Genomic DNA, 20,033 nt, shown 5'->3' with positions numbered 1-20,033 from the left:
CATGACCCCATCTTCACTCACAATCAGGTTCGGGACAAAACCACGGAGTCCTGTATCCTGCGTCCCCTTGCTGCCAGGACCCCGGGGCAACACATGCTGGGCCCCCCCCCCCTTGCTGTGGGAACCTCAGCTGACCCAAGTGTGGGTCCTTGTTGCACTGTCCACCTGGCTGCATGGTTCCCGTTTCACCTATGCAGAAGTCCCCGGACTACAGTCTCACCTTGCTGTGGGGTTCACAAATGATCCCTTGGTGAGGAAGATCCCCAGGCCAGCATACCCTCTTCTCTGCCGGACCCACAAAGACCCATGCTGAGTGTCTATGGGCACCAGCCTTTCTGCTGCAGGGTCCATGGAGCACCAGTGCAGGGGACCCCAAGCAACAGTCCCTGTGCTCTGAGGTCACACAGAAAGCCCCTTTGTGAGGTCATCATCCTCCTCAGTGTGAGGTCCCTGAGGCACAGCCTGGGGCACTGAGGACCAGGAGCAGGAACAAGCCTGTGACCCTGCTCTGCTGGCAAGATGGGGCTCTGGGCTGGCTTGACCTTGGCTGGATGGCAGGTGCCCACCAAGCTGCCCTATCACTCCCCCTCCTCAACTGCATGAGGGGAGAAAATCTGAGGAAAGGCTCCTGAGTCTTTGTAAGGACAGGGAGATCTCCAGAGGCTGCAGTGGGACAATCTGCTCCAGCGTGGGGTTCACAACGGGCTGCAGGGGAATCTCTGCTCCAGCACCAGGAGCTCATCCTGCACCTCATTCCTCACTGACTTTGCTGACTATTGAGATTTTTCTATCACCTATATCCCCCCCTCTCTGCTACTTACAATTTTGCAGTCATATTTATCCTTCTTAAAGATGTTCACACATTTGTGTTACCACCCTTGCTGATTGGCTCAGGTTTCACCAGCAACCAGTCTGGTTGGAGCTGGCTGGTGCCACTGAATGGAATCAAAGAACTGTTTCAGGTACAAAAGACCTTTAAGATCATCAAACACAACTGTTAACCAAGCAACAGCAAGGTCACCACTAAACCATGTCCCCAAGCACCACATCAACACATCTTTTAAAAACCTCCAGGGATGATGACTCCACCACTACCCTGGGCAGTCCATTCCAGTGCTTCACAACACTTTCGGTGAATAAATTTCCCTAATATCCAATGTAAATCTCCACTGGTGCAGCTTGAGGCCATTTTCTCTTGTCCTGATGCTTATTCCTTGGGGAAGACCCTGACACCTACCTCCCTAAAACCTCCTTTCAGGTAGTTGTAGAGAGCGAGATGGTCTCCCCTCTGCCTCCCTTTCTCCAGGCTACGCTTACCGAGGGTGCACTCGATCCCCTCATCAGACCATGGAGACAGATATTAAACAGAACTGGCCCCAGCACTGAGCCCTGGGGAACACCACTTGTGAGCAGCCACCAACTGGATTTAACTCCAGTCACCACAGATATTTGGGCCCAGCCATCCAGCCAGGTTTTTTGCCAGTGAAGGATACACCTGTCCAAGCCATGAGCAGCCACTTTCTCCAGTTGAATCAGTGTCAAAGGCTTTAATAAAGTCCAGGTAGACAACATGCACAGCCATTCTCTCATCCACTAAGTGGGTCACCTTTTCAGAGAAGGAGACCAGGTTGCTCAAGCAGGACCTGCCTTTCATCACCCCATCCTGACTGGGCCTGAACGCCTGGTTGTCCCGTACATGCAGTGTGATGTCACTCAATATGATCTGTTCCATGACCTTCCCTGGTACCAAGGTCAGACTGACAGGTCTGCAGATCCTCAGATCCCCCTTCTGTCCCTGCTTCTTACATAAGCAGCACATTTTCCAACCTCCAGCCAAGCAGGACCTCCCTGGTGAGCCAGGACTGCAGATAAATGATGTAAAGTGGCTTGATGAGCGCCTCCGCCAGCTCTCTCAGTACCCTTGGCTGGATCCCATCAGGCCCCATACATTTGTGAGTGTCCAACTGGTGCAGGAGATTTCCAACCACTTCCCCTTGGATTCTGGGGGCTTCGTTCTGCTCCCTGTCTTCTACATCAGAGGCTTGGTATCCAGAGAATAATTGGTCTTATTAGAAAGACTGAGGCGAAGAAAGCATTAAAGCATTTTCCTCATCCTTTGCGCTGCGATTGCCCCCACATCCAGTAAAAGATGGAGATTCTCATTAGCCCTCCTTTTGTTGATAATGTATGTCTAGAATCATTTTATTGTATTTTGCAACAGTACCCAGATTATGTTGTAGTAGCACTTCTGCAATTCTAATTTTCTCCCTGCACAACATCATGACATTCCTGTAGTCCTCCTGAGTTATCTGCCCCTTCCTGTCAAAGTCATAACCTCTCATTGTTATCCCGAGATCCAGCTAACGTTCTCTGTTTAGTCAGGATGGTCTTATTCCCCACAGCTTCATATTTTCACACATGCAGACTCTCTTTCGAACGTGACAGAATGTTCTGAAAGTCATCTCAGAAACCACCCCTGCAGCTCCCTTGCTCCAAAACTTTGCGAAGTATAACAAATCCACCCAGCTACAAGCTGAAATGAAGGAAGGGCACCAAGGCATGCACAAAGTAAACCCAATCAGGAAGCCAGGCCTAAAGACAGGCTTAGAGACATATTAGCAAAGAGAAACCGAACACCATATAGGAGGCAGGTCCTCAAGCCTGGCACAGCTCCAAAGCCCAGACCAGCCTGACGGAGCTGCAAGGAAATCCGGCCCCCTGCTCACAATGCACCTGCAAACCACACCAGTGCATGGGATGAGCTCACTGATGACACCGCACCTCTCCTACGCTCTGGCCTCATACTCTGCCCACCGAACATGCGCCATCAATGCCAACACTTCGGCCTCTAATGCTCACACTTCAAAGCTGCCGAAAGGGCCAAGTGGACACGTCCTGAAGACAAAAACAAGAAATTGGAGCATTGCGGAAAGGAAAACACACCTTCCTCATTCCTGGCCAGCCTGTGGCATCAGACAGCTGCTGGCTGCAAAATTCCACCATGCTCAAATGCTGTCCCGCCCCTCGGGACCAGCATAAAAGCCGGCCCAGCGCCTCTCTCCCTCACACACTTCTCCTGACACCTTCTCTTCCCTCTGCGCTCAACAAGGTGAGCCTCAACCCCCTTCCCCTCCTTCTCCTGCCCCGCCTGGCCCCTCTCTTCCAGCACGCTCTGCCCCCAGCCTCAGCAGCGCTCACGCCTCCCCACCGCCACGCTCCCCACAGCCCCACACCAGCCTCCCCACTCCCTCGCCTTCCTGCAACATCACTCCTCGCACCCCCACACCCCTGCGCTTGCTCAACAGCCTCTCGTCCCTTCCAGGGCTCCTCCACACCACACACATGGCCTGCTACGACGCCTGCCGCCCCTGCGGACCCACCCCGCTGGCCAACAGCTGCAACGAGCCCTGTTCCCTGCAGTGCCAGGACTCCCGCGTCCTCATCCAGCCTCCCGCCGTGCTGGTCACCCTGCCAGGACCCATCCTCACCTCCCACCCCCAGAGCACCGCCGTCGGATCCTCCTCATCGGCTGCCGTGGGCAACGAACTCAGTGCCCAGGGAGTTGCCATCAACTCCGGCGCCTTTGGCTACGGCAACGGCTCTGGCTTTGGAGGCCTGGGCTGCTTTGGCGGCAGAAGGGGCCGCTACATCTGCTAAGGGCCCTCGCCAACACCCCTGACACCAACCACACACACCCTGGAAGCAACGGCATGGATTGAGGACACACACCTCTAGGCCCTTTCAGGCACACGGACCTGCTGTCCATTGCTCCTCTTCTCCGGGCAGCAAGCACAGAAGCAAGGAAGGGGCCAGCCTGGGCTGCCTTCATTCCTTGTCAAAATATCTTCTCCTCTTCTCCCACCTCTTTCTTTGTACCTCAGACTTGCTGTTTTCCACTTGGTACTCCTACCTTTGCACTCTTTTTGGTCCCAAATAAAGTTCTCTTGCACCCCAGCCTGAGATGCCTCCTCTTGCTTTCTTCTGCTATGGTTCATCCAATCTGACTGAGCAACAAAACAGGGCTCAAGGGGCCATCATGCTGGTGGGTGGAAAATGGCCACAAGACTTCTCTTAGCAAGTAAGTCTTCAGGAACATCACCCATGTGCATTTGGTGGCCTTCCAGGCTGTCATACAAGCCCTTCACTTACCCAAGGAAAAGGCTTGGAAAGTGTCATGCACTTCTACCCTGGCCTCTCACCCACGCTCCCCGTGGCAGCAGCTACTTGTCCAAATCACTTCCTCAGCACCACTCGCTGCCCATCACAGCAAACAGAATCATCGAGTGCACAAGGAACCTCTGGAGATCATCTCCTTCATACCAGCCTGCTCGATGGGGATGTCCATGCAACGTCCAATGAGGTGCTGAGTATGCCCAAAGATGGAGGTTTCACTATCTGACTATGCAACTAGTTCCACTGTTTGACCACCCTCTCACTGAAAAATCATTGCCTTCTCCTCCAAGGAAACAGCACAGCTTCTTCACCTCTTAGTTTTTGCTACGTGAGAGAAGAGTACAACATCCTCCTCTCTACACCCTCCTTTCAGGCAGTTGCACAGAGAAAGAAGATCTCTCTTCAGCCTCCTGTTCTCCTGGCAAAACACCCCCAGATCCCTCAGCTTCTCCCCATCCCACTTGTGCTCCAGATTCTTCACCAGATTCGTTGCCCTCCTCTGAACCCCCTCCAGCTCCTCAAAGGTCTTTCTTGTCATGACGGGCTCAAAAGTGAACGCCAGATTCTAGGTGCAGCCTCACCAGCACCAAATACAGGGGGATGCTCACTGCCCTGCTCCTGCTGGCCACACTGGTGATGAAACAGGCCAGAATGCTGTTGGCCTTGCCAGCCACACGCTGGCTCATGTTCTGCCAGCTGGTCAGCAGTAGCCCAGGTCCTTTTCCAACAGGCAGCTTTACAAACTGTCTTCCACCAAGCCTCTAGTGTTCCTTGGGGTGGTGGTGACACAAGTGCAGAACCCAACACTTGGCCTTGTTGAACCTCAGACAATTACCATCTTATCATCGATCCAGCCTGCCCAGATCCTTCTCTAGAATATTCTTACTGCCCAGCAGATCAACCTTCCTGCCCAACTTGATGTCATCTGCAAACGTACTGAGAGTGCACTCCATCCCCTTGTCCAGATCATGGACAAAGATATTAAACAGAACTGGCCCCAGTACTGAGCCCTGGGGAACCCCTCTTGTAAGCGGCCCCAACTGCATTTAACTCCAGTCATCACAACTCTTTGGGTTCACCCATCCAGCCAGTGTTTTAGCCAGTGAAGAGTACACCTGTATAAGCCATGAGAAGTCTCTTTCTCCAGGAGAAACGGTGTAAAGTCCAGGTAGACAACTTGGACAGCCATTCCCTCATGCACTAAGCAGGTCATCTTGCCGTTGCAGGAGATCAGGTTAGTCAGGCACAACTTGTCTTCCATAAACACATGCTGACTGGGCCTGATCTCCTGCTTGTACTCTGCATGCAGTGTGATGGCACTCAGCTTATCTTTTCCATAACCTTCCCTGGCACTGAGGTCAGACTGACAGGACTGTAGTTCCTTGGATCCTTCTTCCAGCCCTTCTTCTATATAAGTCTCACATTTGCCAATGTCCCGTCAATGGGGACCTCCCTGGTGAGTCAGAACTGCTGATAAATGACGGAAAGTGGCTTGGTGAGCACCTCCATCAGCTCCCTCTGTACACTTGGGTGGATCCCATCAGGCCCCATAGACTTGTGTGGGTCTAACTGGTGAGGCAGTTCACCAACCATTTCCCTTAGATTCCTGGGGCTTCGTTTGCCTCCCCATCCCTGTCTTCCATCCCACGGAGCTGCGTAACTGGAAAACTACTCCTTTTACAATTAAAGTCTGAGGCAAAAAAGGCACTAAGACATTTTACTCATCCTTTGTCATACTGTTTCCCTCGACTTCCACTAAAGAAAGGAGATTTTGTTTAGCCTGCTTTTTGATTCTAATTTCTGTGAACCAACTGTATCTATTGTCTTTTACGTCACTAAAGCGACTAAATTCCAGATGGGCTTCGGCATTTACAGTTTTCTCGATAAATATCCTCACAACATCCTTTTGGTCCTCCTGAGCGGCCTGCCCTTTCTTTCAAAGCTCATAAAGTATCTTTTATTTCCTGATTCTCAGCTAATGTTCTCTGTACAGCCGAGCCCACCATACTCCCCGCTGGCTCATCTTTTGGCACATGGAGACTCTCTATCTAACATGCAGGAAGCTTCTGGAACCTCACAGAAGCCAAGCACGTAGTCCCTTGGGAGCTGAAACCTTGCCATGGAAACCCACCACAGTAAGCTACAATGTTCCAAGACACAGGCTCACCAACACACCCACAGAGCACACCCAACATGAAAGGTCAGGCCTAAAGACAGGCATAGCAAGCTGACAGGCAGGAGGGAGTGACTATGGTACAACCAGGAGCCCTCATGCCTGAGAACACTGCAAAGCCACAACCAGGCTGCCAGGGCAGCGAGGAAAAGGGGCCCCGCTTCCCAACGCATCCACAAACCACAGCCAGGCAGCTTTCCAGCCACTCTTTCCCAAGCCTGTAGCGTTCATGGGGTTGTGGTGACCCAAGTGCAGGGCCCGGAACTTGGCCTTGTTGAATCTCATGCAATTGGTCTCGACCCATTCATCCAGCCTGTTTAGGGGCCTCTGTAGAGCCTTCCTACCCTCCAGCAGATCAACACTCCCACCTCCCTTAGTGGAGTCTGCAAAAAAGGGCACACCCGATAGATCCCCTCATCCAGATCATTGAGAAAGATATTCAACAGAAATGCCCCAAGTAGGCAGCCCTGGTGAACACCCCTTGTGACCAGCTGCCGACTGGCTTTAAGTCCACTCTCCACAACTCTTCAGGCTCAGCCATCCAGCCAGTGGTTTAGCCTGAGGAGAGGATGATCGTGCAAGCCATGAGCAGCCACTTTCTTTGGAGGAAATAGTGTCAAAGGCCTTACTAAATTCTTGGTAGACAAAATCCACAGCCATTCCATCATCCACTAAGCGGGTCCCCTTGTCACAGAAGGAGATCAGGTTAGTCAGGCAGGACCTGCCTTGCATAAACACATACTGACAGGACCTGATCACCTGCTTGCTTGTCCTGTACATGGAAGGTGATGGCACTCAGCATGATCTGCTCCATGACCTTCCATGGCACCAAGGTCAAATTGACAGAGCTGTAGTTTCCTAGGTCCTCGTTCCAGTCTTTCTTGTAGATAAGCATCACATTCGCCAACCTCCAGTCAACTGGGACTTCCCTGGTGAGCCAGGAGTGCTGAGAAAAGATGGGAAGTGGTTTAGGGAGCACGTCCAGAGCTCGCTCACAGCTCCTGGCTAGAACCCATCTGGCCCCAGTATCTTGTATATGTCTAACTGGTGTAGCAGGTCACCAGCCGTTTCCCATTGGATTCTGGGGGCTTTCTGCCACTCCCCATCCCTGTCTTGCAGCTCAGGTACCTGGGCACCCAGAGAACAACTAGTCTTATGATGAAAGACTGAGGTAAAGAAGGCATTTAGGCTTTTTCCTCATCCACTTTATCTGTGCAGACAACTGCCGCCAGTAAACCTTGGAGATTCACCTTAGCTCTCCTTCTCTTGCCAATGGATGTATAGAAATGTTTTTTATTACTTTGTACAGCAGTAGCCAGATGAAGTTCTAGTTGGGCTTTGCTGCTTCTAGTTTTCCCCCTGCTTAACCTCTCAACATTCTTGTGTTCCGGCTGAGTCACTGGTGTTTGGTTGCAAACGGCACAAACTCTCTTTTTTTTATGAATTCCAGCCAAACCTCCCTGCTAAGGCCAGGCCAGTCTGCTTCCCCAACGGTTCATCTTTCGGCAAATGGGGACTGTCCCACCACAGATGGCGGAATCTTCTGGTACCTTCTCACAGAAGACAAACCTGAAGCTCTTATCGTACCAAAACCTTGCCATGAAAACCCAATAACACCCAGCTACAAGTTCACAAACAAGAAGGTAACAAGACACCCACAAGGCACAGTCCAGGGGAAAGGCCAGAGCTAAAGACGGGCTTAGTAAGATGGCAGCAAGGCGGGCAGTCAGTGAATGTGATAGAGGCAGCAGCTGTCATGCCTGGCACAGCTCCAAAGACCAGACCAGCCTTTCAGGGCTGTGAATACTTGGGGCCCCTTCTGTACAATGCACCTTCTAAGCACACCATACAAGAGCATGGTCTCACCTTGCTGTGGGGTCTTCAACTGATCCCTTGGCGAGGGAGATCCCCAGGACACCATCCACTCTTCACTGCAGAGACCCACAGTGACGCATGCAGGGAGTCTCTGGACCACCAGCCTCCCTGCTGCAGGGTCCATGGAGCACCAGTCCAAGGGGCACCAAGCAACCGTCCCTGTGCTCTGAGGTCTCACAGAAAGAGCCTTTGTAAGGTCATTGTCCCCCTCAATGTAGGCTCCCTGGGGCCCTGAGGACCAGGAGCAGGAACAAGCCTGTGACCCTGCTCTGCTCGCATGATGCGGCTCTGGGTTGGGTTGACTTTGGCTGGATGGCAGTTGCCCACCAAGCTGCTCTATCACTCCCTCTCCTCAACTGGATGCAAAAAGAAAATATGAGATAGGGCTCCTGAGTCAAGGACAAGGAGGTCACTCAGCAATTACTGTCACGGGCAAAAAAGACACATCTAACTTTTCCAGCATCAGGTTCTCCACAGCCTGAAGGGGATCAACCTGTGATGTGCAAAGATATTTATCACAGCAGGCAGGGGAATCTCTGCTCTGGTGCCTGGGGCACCTCCTGCCTCTCTTTCTTCTCTGACCTTGGAGTCTCTACATTCATATGTTCCCATTTCTTTCTTCAAGTTATACAGTCAGTCTTTCTTCCTCTTCTTAAATAAATTCTCATAGGGGTAACACCACCATGGCTGATTAGCTCTGAAATGGCCAGCAAAAAGTCCCTACGCAAACCAGGTGGCACTGGCACTACTGAATGTCCTGGTTTTGCTAAAAACAAGTTTCTCTTTTAGTGAATTTGCCTGTCAGCTAAAGCCTTCGAATTAACTGCATTTTCCTGGAGAACCAGACACATGTTTTGGTAAACCTAGCAATGGAATGCAAACTTATTGATAAGCACGGATGGACATCTCGCGAGAGGGGCGACGAGAAACAAGTGACCAAGAAACTGACCAACTGTGTATAACATTGCATTCACGTTAATACTTCATATAAAAGTGCGAGATCACGAGGATCTCATCCCTTTTTTTTCCTTATGGCCGACATTAGGAGAGGACCTTGCTAGTCGTCCCTGCAAACTGAGGCCTAGTGAGAGACTGAATCCAGCTCCGATTGGCTACAGAGTCTAATCCAGGACTTCAGGTGCCGGCTCTGCAGTTGCTGAGACTTTCAAGATTGGTTTTGCATATTTTGTATTATTTTCTCTATTCTTATTAGTAGCATTAGTAAAACATCTTTAATTTTTTCCAGCTCTCTTCTCTCTGTCCTTCTTTTCCTCCCAATTGCCTCTCCTTAGTGGAAAGGGGGGAGAGGGAGGGGCAAAAAGGGGGAAGTGGGGGGGGAAGAGGGGGTTAACAATACATCTGCCAGGGTTTTATTGTCACCCCGCAATCTTAACCCTCGACACTGAACAAGATGGAAGCTTCTGGAAACTTCTCAGAGAAGCAACCAGTGTAGCTCCCTCACTACCCAAATCTTTCCGTGTAAACTAAGTATATGCAGCTACAAGTTTACATGCAAAAAAGCACTAAAACACCCATAGAGAACACTCAAGAGGAAAAGCCAGGCCTAAACACGAGCTTAGCAAGAGTACAGCAATGCAGAAGCCAAGCAAACACCATAGAAGGCACAGGCACTAACACCCAGCACAGATCCAAACTCACACCAGCCTGCCAGAAACGAGAGGAAATGGTGCCCCATCTTTGTAACGCAACCGCAAACCACAGAGTGCCTTGGGATGACCTCACTGACGACACGCAACCTCTCCTACGCTTTGGCCGCGTCCTCAGCCCGCCCGGACACGCGCCATCAACACCAAGTCATTGCCCTCTAATGCTCGCAGTTCAAAGATGCCACCAGGGCCAAGCGGACACGTCCTCAAGACAAAAACAAGAAACTGGAATGTTGCATGAAGGAAAACACACCCTCCTTATTCCTGGCGAGGGTGTGGCATCAAACAGCTGCTGGCTGCAAATTGTCGCCATGCGCAAAGGCTGTCCCACCCCTCCAGGACCAACATAAAAGCCGGCCCAGCACCTCTCTCCCTTACACACTTCTCCTGACGCCTTCTCCTCCCTCCGTGCTCAACAAGGTGAGCCTCAACCCCCTTCCCCTCCTTCTCCTGCCCCGCCTGGCCCCTCTCTTCCAGCACGCTCTGCCCCAGCCTCAGCAGCCCTCACGCCTCCCCACCGCCACGCTCCCCACAGCCCCACACCAGCCTCCCCACTCCCTCGCCCTCCTGCAACACCGCTCCTCGCACCCCCACGCCCCTGCGCTTGCTCAACAGCCTCTCGTCCCTTCCAGGGCCCCTCCACACCACACACATGGCCTGCTACGACGCCTGCCACCCCTGCGGACCCACCCCGCTGGCCAACAGCTGCAACGAGCCCTGTTCCCTGCAGTGCCAGGACTCCCGCGTCGTCATCCAGCCTCCCGCCGTGGTGGTCACCCTGCCAGGACCCATCCTCACCTCCCACCCCCAGAGCACCGCCGTCGGATCCTCCGCATCGGCTGCCGTGGGCAACGAACTCGGCGCTCAGGGAGTTGCCATCAACTCTGGCAGCTTTGGTTACGGCTTCGGGGGCCTGGGCGGCTTCGCCGGCAGAAGGGGTGGATACATCTGCTAAGGGCTCTCGCCACCAACCCTGACATACGCCAGCCACCGCTTTGAAGATACGGCATGAATCGTGGATTCACCTCTGGACCCTTCTGGGCATGTGGACCTGCTGTCCATGGCTCCTCTTCTAAAGGAGCCATGAAGATCTTGGTGCTCTGGCAAGATCTGTGTCACAGAAGCAACCTCAGCTGATGGTCGCCCTACGTGCAGCTTATATTTGTCACTGTGTTCTTGGTGCTCCTGCCTTTTCACTATTCTTTTTCGTCAATAAAGTTCTCCTGCATCCCAGCCTGAGACGTCTCCCTTTACTTTCTTCTCTCAAGGCTCTTCCAACCCCACCCAGAACAAAGCCAGGGCTCAAGAAGCAAATTGGATAGGGGGGAAAAGGGTAACAAGACCTGTCCCAGGAAATATGTCACCACCTATACCAGCAAAAACAGACCAGAATCTGGGGGTCTTCTAGAACATGATACAAGCCCGTCACAGAATCAAAGAAAGACTTTGACACAAGAACACTCTCCTCAACATGCCTCTGGTAAAACCTCCCTATGACAACACACACTTGACCATCCTTCTTCCCCACCATGACTCTCCGGCTCTACCAGGAGCAAAATCACAGAATAATTTAGTATTTAGACTTTCCTCATGGTTTCAGAGGTCCTGCCAATTCTGTGGTCCAACACAGGCTTCCTACAGGGTCACACCTCCTGTGCGTGCACCCACCTGCTCCAGCGTCATGTCCTCTACGGGCTCCAGGCGGTCATCTCCTCCACTGTGGACAACCCTTTTCTGGGAAGAAAATTTTCCTAATATCCAATCTAAACGCTCCCTGGCACAACTTAAGGCCATTTCCTCTTGTCCTGTCACTTGGGACTTGGGAAAAGAGACTGAATCCCTTCCTTACTACAACCTCCTTTCAGGTAGTTGCAGAGAGCCAGAAGGTCTCCCCTCACTTTTCTCCAGGCTATACGCCCCCAGGTCGCAAAGTGGGTCCTCCATCACACCTGTGCTCCCAACTTTTCACAAGTTCCATTCCCCTTGTCTGAAATTGCTTAGGAACCTGGACATCTTTCTTTTTGTCAAGGGCCCAAAACTGCACCCACGATTCAAGGTGTGGCCTCACCAGTGCCAAGGACAGGGGATGGTCACTGTCCTGCTCCTGCTGGACACACCAGTGCTGACACAAGCCAGGACGCCGGTGGCCGTCACGGCCACACACACTGGCTCATGTTCAGCCACTGTCGACCCACACCCCCAGGTCCTTGACCACCGGGCAGCTTTCCAGCCGCTCTTCCACAAGCTTGGAGCCTTCATGGGGTTGTGGTGAATCAAGTGCAGGACCTGACACTTAGCCTTGCTGAACCTCATGCAACTGGTCTCAGCCCATTGATCCAGGCTGTCCAGGGCCATCTGTAGAGCCTTCATAGTCCCAAGTGGGTCAACGCTCCTGCCTAACTTGATGTCATCTGCACATGTACTGAGAGTGCACTCAATTCCCTCAACCAGATCAAGAAGAAAGATATTAAACACAACTGTCCCATGGAATGAGCCGTGGGGAATACCCCTTGTGAGTCCCCACCAACTGGATTATACTCCAGTCCCCATAAACCTTTGGGTCTAGTCATCCAGCTAATTTTTCAGCCATCCAAGACTAAGGCTGTCCAAGCCAGGAGCATCCACATTCTCTGGGAGAAGCAGTATCAAAGGCTTTACTAAAGTCTTGGTAGATAAAATCACAGCAATTCCCTAACCCTTACATCCAGCGTAAGCAAATCAACACAGAAAGTTAAACGCGTGTACAACAGCGACTAGCTATATGTGTAAGCGCCTTGCCTAAATAAAGAGTCTTTTGGCTCACCTGCATCACAAGTCTTTGTCATCAATCCCTTCAGAGAACAACAGGTTTTGCAATTAAAGACTGAGGCAATGAGGGCACTAAGCATTTTCCACATCTTTTGTCTCTGTGTTTTCTTCCTGCGGCAAATAAATGAGGGAAATTCTCCTTAGCGCTCTGTTGCTGATCATGTATGTACAGAAACATTTTTAATGTGTTTTATAAAGTGGCAGATCAACATCTAGATGGGCTTTGGGAATTCTAATGTGCTGCCTGCATAACCTCTCAACATCCTTGCAAAGCGCCTGAGTACCCTGCACCTTCTTCCAGAATTCCTACCTTTCTCGTGTTTGTATCCTGAGTTCCAAACAAACCTCTCCCTTCAGCCAGGCTGGTCTTCTTCCCTGCCAGCTCATCTGCTACACACAGACACTGTCTATTAAACATGAGGAAACTTCTGGAACCTCGTCACAGCTTCCAACTGTGTAGCTCCTTCCCTGCTAAAACCTTGACACATGAACCCTGCACACCCAGCTCATGAGGAAAGCACACACCAAGACACGCAAAGAGCTCAACAAGCGTGGAAGGAAAGGCTTAGTGAGATGGAAGCAAAGAAGGCTGGGATGAAACACCATCCAGAGGCAATATTTCAATCCTGGATCAGCTCCGAAGCCCAGACCGGCCTGCAAGGTCTGTGACGAAAGGGGTCCCTCATCACAAAGCACCCGCAAACTACATGGATGCCATGGGATGAGCTCACTGACGACACCCCACCCCTCCTACGCTCTGGCCGCGTCCTCTGTCACTCTGACATGTGCAATCAACATCAAGCTTATGGCCTCGAATTCACGGACTTCAAAGCTGCTGCCAGGGTCAAGAGGACAAGTCCTCAAAACAAGAACAAGAAATGGGAATGTTGCATGAAGAAAAACACACCCTGCTCACTCCTGGCCAGCCTGTGGCATCCAACACACCCACAGAGTACAATCCAGACCAAAGGCCAGGCCTAATGAGACGCTTAATGAGATGGCAGCAGTCAGGTGAGGGGTCAAACACCATGGAAGAGGCAGACCCTCATGCCCAGAACAGCTCCAAAGCCCAGACCACTCTTCCAGCTCTGCAAGGAAATGAGGCCCCATCCACACAATGCAACTACAAACCACACGAGTGCCATGGGATGACCTCAGTGATGACACCCCACCTCTCCTACTCTTTGGCCGCGTCCTGTGATCGACCTGACACACACCATCAACGCCAAGTCTTCAGCCTCTAATACTCGCACTTCAAAGCTGCCGCCAGGACCAAGGGGACACGTCCTCAAGACAACAACAAGAAATTGGAGCATTGTGGGAAGGAAAACACACCCTCCTCATTCCTGGCCAGGCTGTGGCATCAAAGAGCTGCTGGCTGCAAAATGCCGCCATGCGCAAAGGCTGTCCCGCCCCTCGGGGACCAGCATAAAAGCCGGCCCAGCGCCTCTCGCCCTCACACACTCTCCTGACACCTTCTCCTCCCTCCGTGCTCAACAAGGTGAGCCTCAACCCCCTTCCCCTCCTTCTCCTGCCCCGCCTGGCCCCTCTCTTCCAGCACGCTCTGCCCCCAGCCTCAGCAGCCCTCACGCCTCCCCACCGCCACGCTCCCCACAGCCCCACACCAGCCTCCCCACTCCCTCACCCTCCTGCAACACCGCTCCTCGCACCCCCACGCCCCTGCGCTTGCTCAACAGCCTCTCGTCCCTTCCAGGGCCCCTCCACACCACACACATGGCCTGCTACGACGTCTGCCGCCCCTGCGGACCCACCCCGCTGGCCAACAGCTGCAACGAGCCCTGTTCCCTGCAGTGCCAGGACTCCCGTGTCCTCATCCAGCCTTCCACTGTTGTGGTCACCCTGCCAGGACCCATCCTCACCTCCCACCCCCAGAGCACCGCCGTTGGATCCTCCGCATCGGCTGCCGTGGGCAACGAACTCGGCGCTCAGGGAGTTGCTGTCAACTCCGGCAGCTTTGGCTACGGCTTCGGAGGCCTGGGTGGCTTCGGAGGCCGGGGCTGCTTCAATGGTAGAAGGGGTGGATACATCTGCTAAGGGCTCTTGCCACCACCCCTGATGCCAGCCACAAACACCCTGGAAGCCACAGCACGGATTGAGGACACGTACCTCTATGCTCTTCCTGGCACATGGACCTGCTGTCCTTGGCTCCTCCTCTCACAGCACCAAGCATGGAAGTAGGGAAGGGGCCAGCGTGGGCTGCCTGCAGATGTGGCGAATGGTCCTTCTCCCCTAGTCCCACATCTTTCTTTGCACCTCAGACTTGTGCTGTTTCACTTGGCACTCCTGCCTTTTCACTTTTCTCCCTCAATAAAGTTCTCCTTCATCCCAGCTTGAGATGCAGCCTTTTGTCTTTTTCTCCCACGGCTCGTCCAACTTCACGTAAGAAAAAACAGGACTCAGTAGCCCATCAGGGTGGGAGCAAAAGGGAAACAAGACCTCTCAAGGCTCTTCCAACCTCAACCAGCACAAAGCCAGGGCTGGCTCAAGAAGCAAACTGGATAGGGGGGAAAAGGGCCACAAGACCTGTCCCAGGAAATATGTCAACCCCTATACCACCAAGAACACAGACCGGAATCTGGGGGTCTTCCACAAAATTATACAAGCCCATCACTGGATCACAGAAAGATTTTGACACGAGAACACTCTCCTCAACATGCCTCTGGTGAGACCTCCCTATGACAACACACACTTGACCATCTTTCTTCCCCAGCATCACTCTCCGGCTCCACCAGGAGCAGAATCACAGAATCATTTAGTATTTAGACTTTCCTCACGGGTTCACAGGTCCTGCCAAGTCTGTGGTCCAACACAGGCTTTCTACAGGATCACATTTCCTGTGGGTGCACCCACCTGCTCCAGCATCAGGTCCTCTACAGGCTCCACGTGGTTATCTCCTGCACTGTGGACATCTCCTGCACTGTGGACCTCCATCAGCTGCAGCGGGACAACCTGCTTCAGCCCAGTTTTTCACCACAGCCTGCAGGGCAATATCTGCTCCAGAACCTAGAGCACCTCCCGCTCCTCCATCATCGTTGATCTTGGTGTCTCTTGAGATTTGTCTCCCACATTTATTCCCTCCCCTCTTACGGTTACTATTCTCAAGTAGCTTTTTCCCATCAGAAACATGTTTTTGGATCAACAAGTCCCGCTGTTAACCCAACAATAGTCTACAACTATTAACCTAACACAAGTCTACCACTAACCCCTGTCATCAAGCACCACATCTACGCATCTTCTGCACACCTTCAGAGATGGTGACTCCACCACTGCCCCGGGCAGCCTGTTCCAATGCCCCAAAACCCTTCAGGAAAAGCCATTTTTCCTAATAGCCACACTAAACCTCCCCTGGGGCAACTTCAAGCCACTTTCTCCAGTTCTGTCAGTTGGGAGAAGAGACCGACACCCGCCCCTCTACAACCTCCTTTCAGGCAGTTGCAGAGAGCGAGAAGGTCTCCCCTCAGCCTCCTGTTCTCCAGATTGAACCCTCCAACTCCCTCAGCTGCTCCCCATCCCAACTGTGCTCCAGACTTTTCACAAGATTCCTTCCCCTTTTCTCAATTCGCTGCAGAACCTCAAGCTCTTTCTTGTCATTAGGGGCCCAAAAACGAACCCCAGATTCTGCGTGCAGCCTCACCAGCACCAAATACAGGGGGATGCTCACTGCCCTGCTCCTGCTGGTCACAATTGTGATGACACAGGCCAGAATGCTGTTGGCCTTCCTGACCACCTGGCCACACGCTGGCTCATGTTCTGCCAGCTGGTCACCAGTAGCCCAGGTCCTTTTGAACAGGCAGCTTTACAGCCTGTCTTCCACCAAGCCTCTGGTGTTCCGTGGGGTGGTGGTGATGCACGTGCAGAAACCGACACTTGGCCTTGTTGAACCTCAAACAATTGGCAGCTTATCATCGATCCAGCCAGCCCAGATCCTTTTCTAGAGCTTTCTTACTGTCCAGCACATCAGCATTCCTGCCCAACTTGATGTCATCTGCAAACGTACTGAGAGTGCACTCCATGCCCTTGTCCAGATCACGGAGAAAGATATCAAACAGAACCGGCCCCAGTACTGAGCCCCAGGGAACCCCTCTTGTGAGCGCCCACCAACTGTATTTAACTCCAGTCATCACAACTCTTTGAACACAGCCATCCAGCCAGTGTTTTAGCCAGTGAAGATTACGCCTGTCTGAGCCATGAGCAGACACTTTCTCCAGGAGAAATTATGTCAAAGACTTTACCAAAATCTTACTACACAGCATACACAGCCATTCCCTCATCCAATAAAGTGGGTAACCTTGTTCATACCAAGAGATCAGGTTGGTCAGGAAGGACCTGCCTTTCATAAACCCATGCTGACTAGGTCTGATGACCTGCTGGTCCTGTACCTGCCATGTGATGGCACTCAGGATAATCTCTTCCACGACCTTACAAAGCAACAAGGTCCAACTGACACATCTTTAGTTTGGAGGAGACTAAGGGGGGACCTCATTAATGTTTATAAATATATAAAGGGTGAGTGCCATGAGGATGGAGCCAGGCTCTTCTCGGTGGCCAACAATGATAGGACAAGGGGTAATGGGATCAAGCTGGAACACAAGAGGTTCCGCTTAAATTTGAGAAAAAACTTCTTCTCAGTGAGGGTAACAGAGCACTGGAACAGGCTGCCCAGGAAGGTTGTGGAGTCTCCATCTCTGGAGACATTCAAAACCCACCTGGACATGTTCCTGTGCGACCTTACCTAGGCGTTCCTGCTCCAGCAGGGGGATTGGACTAGATGATCTTTTGAGGTCCCTTCCAATCCCAAACATACTGTGATACTGTGATACTGTGATCTGTAATTCCCCATATCCTCTTTTCGGTCCTTCTTCTAGACGGGTGCCACATTTGCTGACTTCCAGTCAATGGGGACCTCCCCAGAGAGTCAGGTCTGATGATATATGACGCAAAGTGGCTTGGGGAGCATCTCAGCCAGCTCTCTCACAACTCCTGGGGAGAACCAATCTGGCCCCATACACCTGTGTGGGCCAAGTGGTGTAGCACGTCACCAACCATTTCCCCTTGGATTCCTGTGCTTTGTTCTATGCCCCATCCCCATCTTCCAGCTCAGGGAGCTGGGTGCACAGAGAACAACTAGTTTTATGCTTAGAGACTGAGACAAAGAAGACATTAAGGCCTTTTCCTCATCCATTGTAAATGGGTTGCTCCCTGAATCCACTACAAGTTGGAGATAATCCTTAGCTCTCCTTCTGTTGCAAAAAATATACCGAAAAAAGTTTGTATTGTCTTCTATAGCAGGAGCTGGATTAGGTTCTAGTTGGGCTTTGGCCCTTCTAATTTCCCCAATGAATAACATCAAAATACCCTGGTGTTCCTCCTGAGTAACTTGTCTTATCTGGCAGACATCAAAAACTCTCTTTTTTCTCATCAGTTCAAGCCAAACCTCTCAGTTAAGGCCAGGCCAGTCTGCTTCCCTGCCAGCTTGTCTTTTGGCATACGGGGCATGTCCCTCACACATGGTGGAATCTTCTGGTACCTTCTCACAGAAGAAAACCATGACACCCATATGCTAAAAAATCTGTGCTGCCTAAAATTAATACACACAGCTATAAGCCTACAAGCAATAGGGCACCAACACACCCACAGAGCACAATCCAGACCAAAGGCCAGGCCTAATGAGACGCTTAATGAGATGGCAGCAGTCAGGTGAGGGATCAAACACCATGGAAGAGGCAGACCCTCATGCCCAGAACAGCTCCAAAGCCCAGACCACTCTTCCAGCTATGCAGGAAATGAGGCCCCATCCACACAATGCAACTACAAACCACACGAGTGCCATGGGATGACCTCAGTGATGACACCCCACCTCTCCTACTCTTTGGCCGCGTCCTGTGATCGACCTGACACACACCATCAACGCCAAGTCTTCAGCCTCTAATACTCGCACTTCAAAGCTGCTGCCAGGACCAAGAGGACACATCCTCAAGACAAGAACAAGAAATTGGAGCATTGTGGGAAGGAAAACACACCCTCCTCATTCCTGGCCAGGCTGTGGCATCAAAGAGCTGCTGGCTGCAAAATGCCGCCATGCACAAAGGCTGTCCCGCCCCTCGGGGACCAGCATAAAAGCCGGCCCAGCGCCTCTCGCCCTCACACACTCTCCTGACACCTTCTCCTCCCTCCGCGCTCAACAAGGTGAGCCTCAACCCCCTTCCCCTCCTTCTCCTGCCCCGCCTGGCCCCTCTCTTCCAGCACGCTCTGCCCCCAGCCTCAGCAGCCCTCACGCCTCCCCACCGCCACGCTCCCCACAGCCCCACACCAGCCTCCCCACTCCCTCGCCCTCCTGCAACACCGCTCCTCGCACCCCCACGCCCCTGCGCTTGCTCAACAGCCTCTCGTCCCTTCCAGGGCTCCTCCACACCACACACATGGCCTGCTACGACGCCTGCCGCCCCTGTGGACCCACCCCGCTGGCCAACAGCTGCAACGAGCCCTGTTCCCTGCAGTGTCAGGACTCTCGTGTCCTCATCCAGCCTTCCACCGTTGTGGTCACCCTGCCAGGACCCATCCTCACCTCCCACCCCCAGAGCACCGCCGTCGGATCCTCCGCATCGGCTGCCGTGGGCAACGAACTCAGCGCTCAGGGAGTTGCTGTCAACTCCGGCAGCTTTGGCTACGGCTTCGGAGGCCTGGGTGGCTTCGGAGGCCTGGGCTGCTTCAATGGTAGAAGGGGTGGATACATCTGCTAAGGGCTCTTGCCACCACCCCTGATGCCAGCCACAAACACCCTGGAAGCCACAGCACGGATTGAGGACACGCACCTCTATGCTCTTCCTGGCACATGGACCTGCTGTCCTTGGCTCCTCCTCTCACAGCACCAAGCATGGAAGTAGGGAAGGGGCCAGCGTGGGCTGCCTGCAGATGTGGCGAATGGTCCTTCTCCCCTAGTCCCACATCTTTCTTTGCACCTCAGACTTGTGCTGTTTCACTTGGCACTCCTGCCTTTTCACTTTTCTCCCTCAATAAAGTTCTCCTTCATCCCAGCTTGAGATGCAGCCTTTTGTCTTTTTCTCCCACGGCTCGTCCAACTTCATGTAAGAAAAAACAGGACTCAGTAGCCCATCAGGGTGGGTGCAAAAGGGAAACAAGACCTCTCCCAGGAAATATGCCATCAAGAACACCGGTGCCCAATGTCTTCCAGGATGTGACACAAACCCATCCCTGGCTCAGAGCCTTCCACATGAGAATGCTTCCCTGCGCACATCTTGGACAAGATCTATCCCATGTCAGCGCACACATCAATAACTCTCTTCCCCAGCATGACT

At 52.5% G+C, this 20,033-nt stretch overlaps 4 protein-coding genes across 4 annotated transcripts; all 4 read left to right on the top strand.

The window, feature by feature from the left end:
* The first annotated feature begins 3,084 nt into the window (after window positions 1-3,084).
* On the top strand, window positions 3,085-11,121 carry LOC135578735 (feather beta keratin-like). Its single transcript, XM_065054651.1, has 2 exons — window positions 3,085-3,109; window positions 10,521-11,121. The coding sequence occupies exon 2, from the start codon at window positions 10,541-10,543 to the stop codon at window positions 10,841-10,843; it is 303 nt and encodes a 100-aa protein (XP_064910723.1). The 5' UTR covers window positions 3,085-3,109; window positions 10,521-10,540; the 3' UTR covers window positions 10,844-11,121.
* Window positions 3,291-3,954, top strand: LOC135578733 (feather keratin 1-like). Its single transcript, XM_065054649.1, has one exon. It carries the CDS (start codon window positions 3,343-3,345, stop codon window positions 3,655-3,657), a length of 315 nt encoding a protein of 104 aa, XP_064910721.1. The 5' UTR covers window positions 3,291-3,342; the 3' UTR covers window positions 3,658-3,954.
* A 2,932-nt stretch (window positions 11,122-14,053) lies between the features above and the next one.
* On the top strand, window positions 14,054-15,045 carry LOC135578731 (feather beta keratin-like). The gene is made up of 2 exons (XM_065054647.1): window positions 14,054-14,197; window positions 14,411-15,045. Exon 2 carries the CDS (start codon window positions 14,431-14,433, stop codon window positions 14,749-14,751), a length of 321 nt encoding a protein of 106 aa, XP_064910719.1. The 5' UTR covers window positions 14,054-14,197; window positions 14,411-14,430; the 3' UTR covers window positions 14,752-15,045.
* A 3,792-nt stretch (window positions 15,046-18,837) lies between these two features.
* On the top strand, window positions 18,838-19,751 carry LOC135578732 (feather keratin-like). The gene is made up of 2 exons (XM_065054648.1): window positions 18,838-18,903; window positions 19,117-19,751. The coding sequence occupies exon 2, from the start codon at window positions 19,137-19,139 to the stop codon at window positions 19,455-19,457; it is 321 nt and encodes a 106-aa protein (XP_064910720.1). The 5' UTR covers window positions 18,838-18,903; window positions 19,117-19,136; the 3' UTR covers window positions 19,458-19,751.
* Window positions 19,752-20,033: the final 282 nt, after the last annotated feature.

This window comes from Columba livia, chromosome 2, assembly GCF_036013475.1.
Source record: "Columba livia isolate bColLiv1 breed racing homer chromosome 2, bColLiv1.pat.W.v2, whole genome shotgun sequence".
In the NCBI taxonomy this organism is placed as follows: domain Eukaryota; kingdom Metazoa; phylum Chordata; class Aves; order Columbiformes; family Columbidae; genus Columba; species Columba livia.
This window is presented reverse-complemented; position numbering and strand designations above follow the sequence as displayed.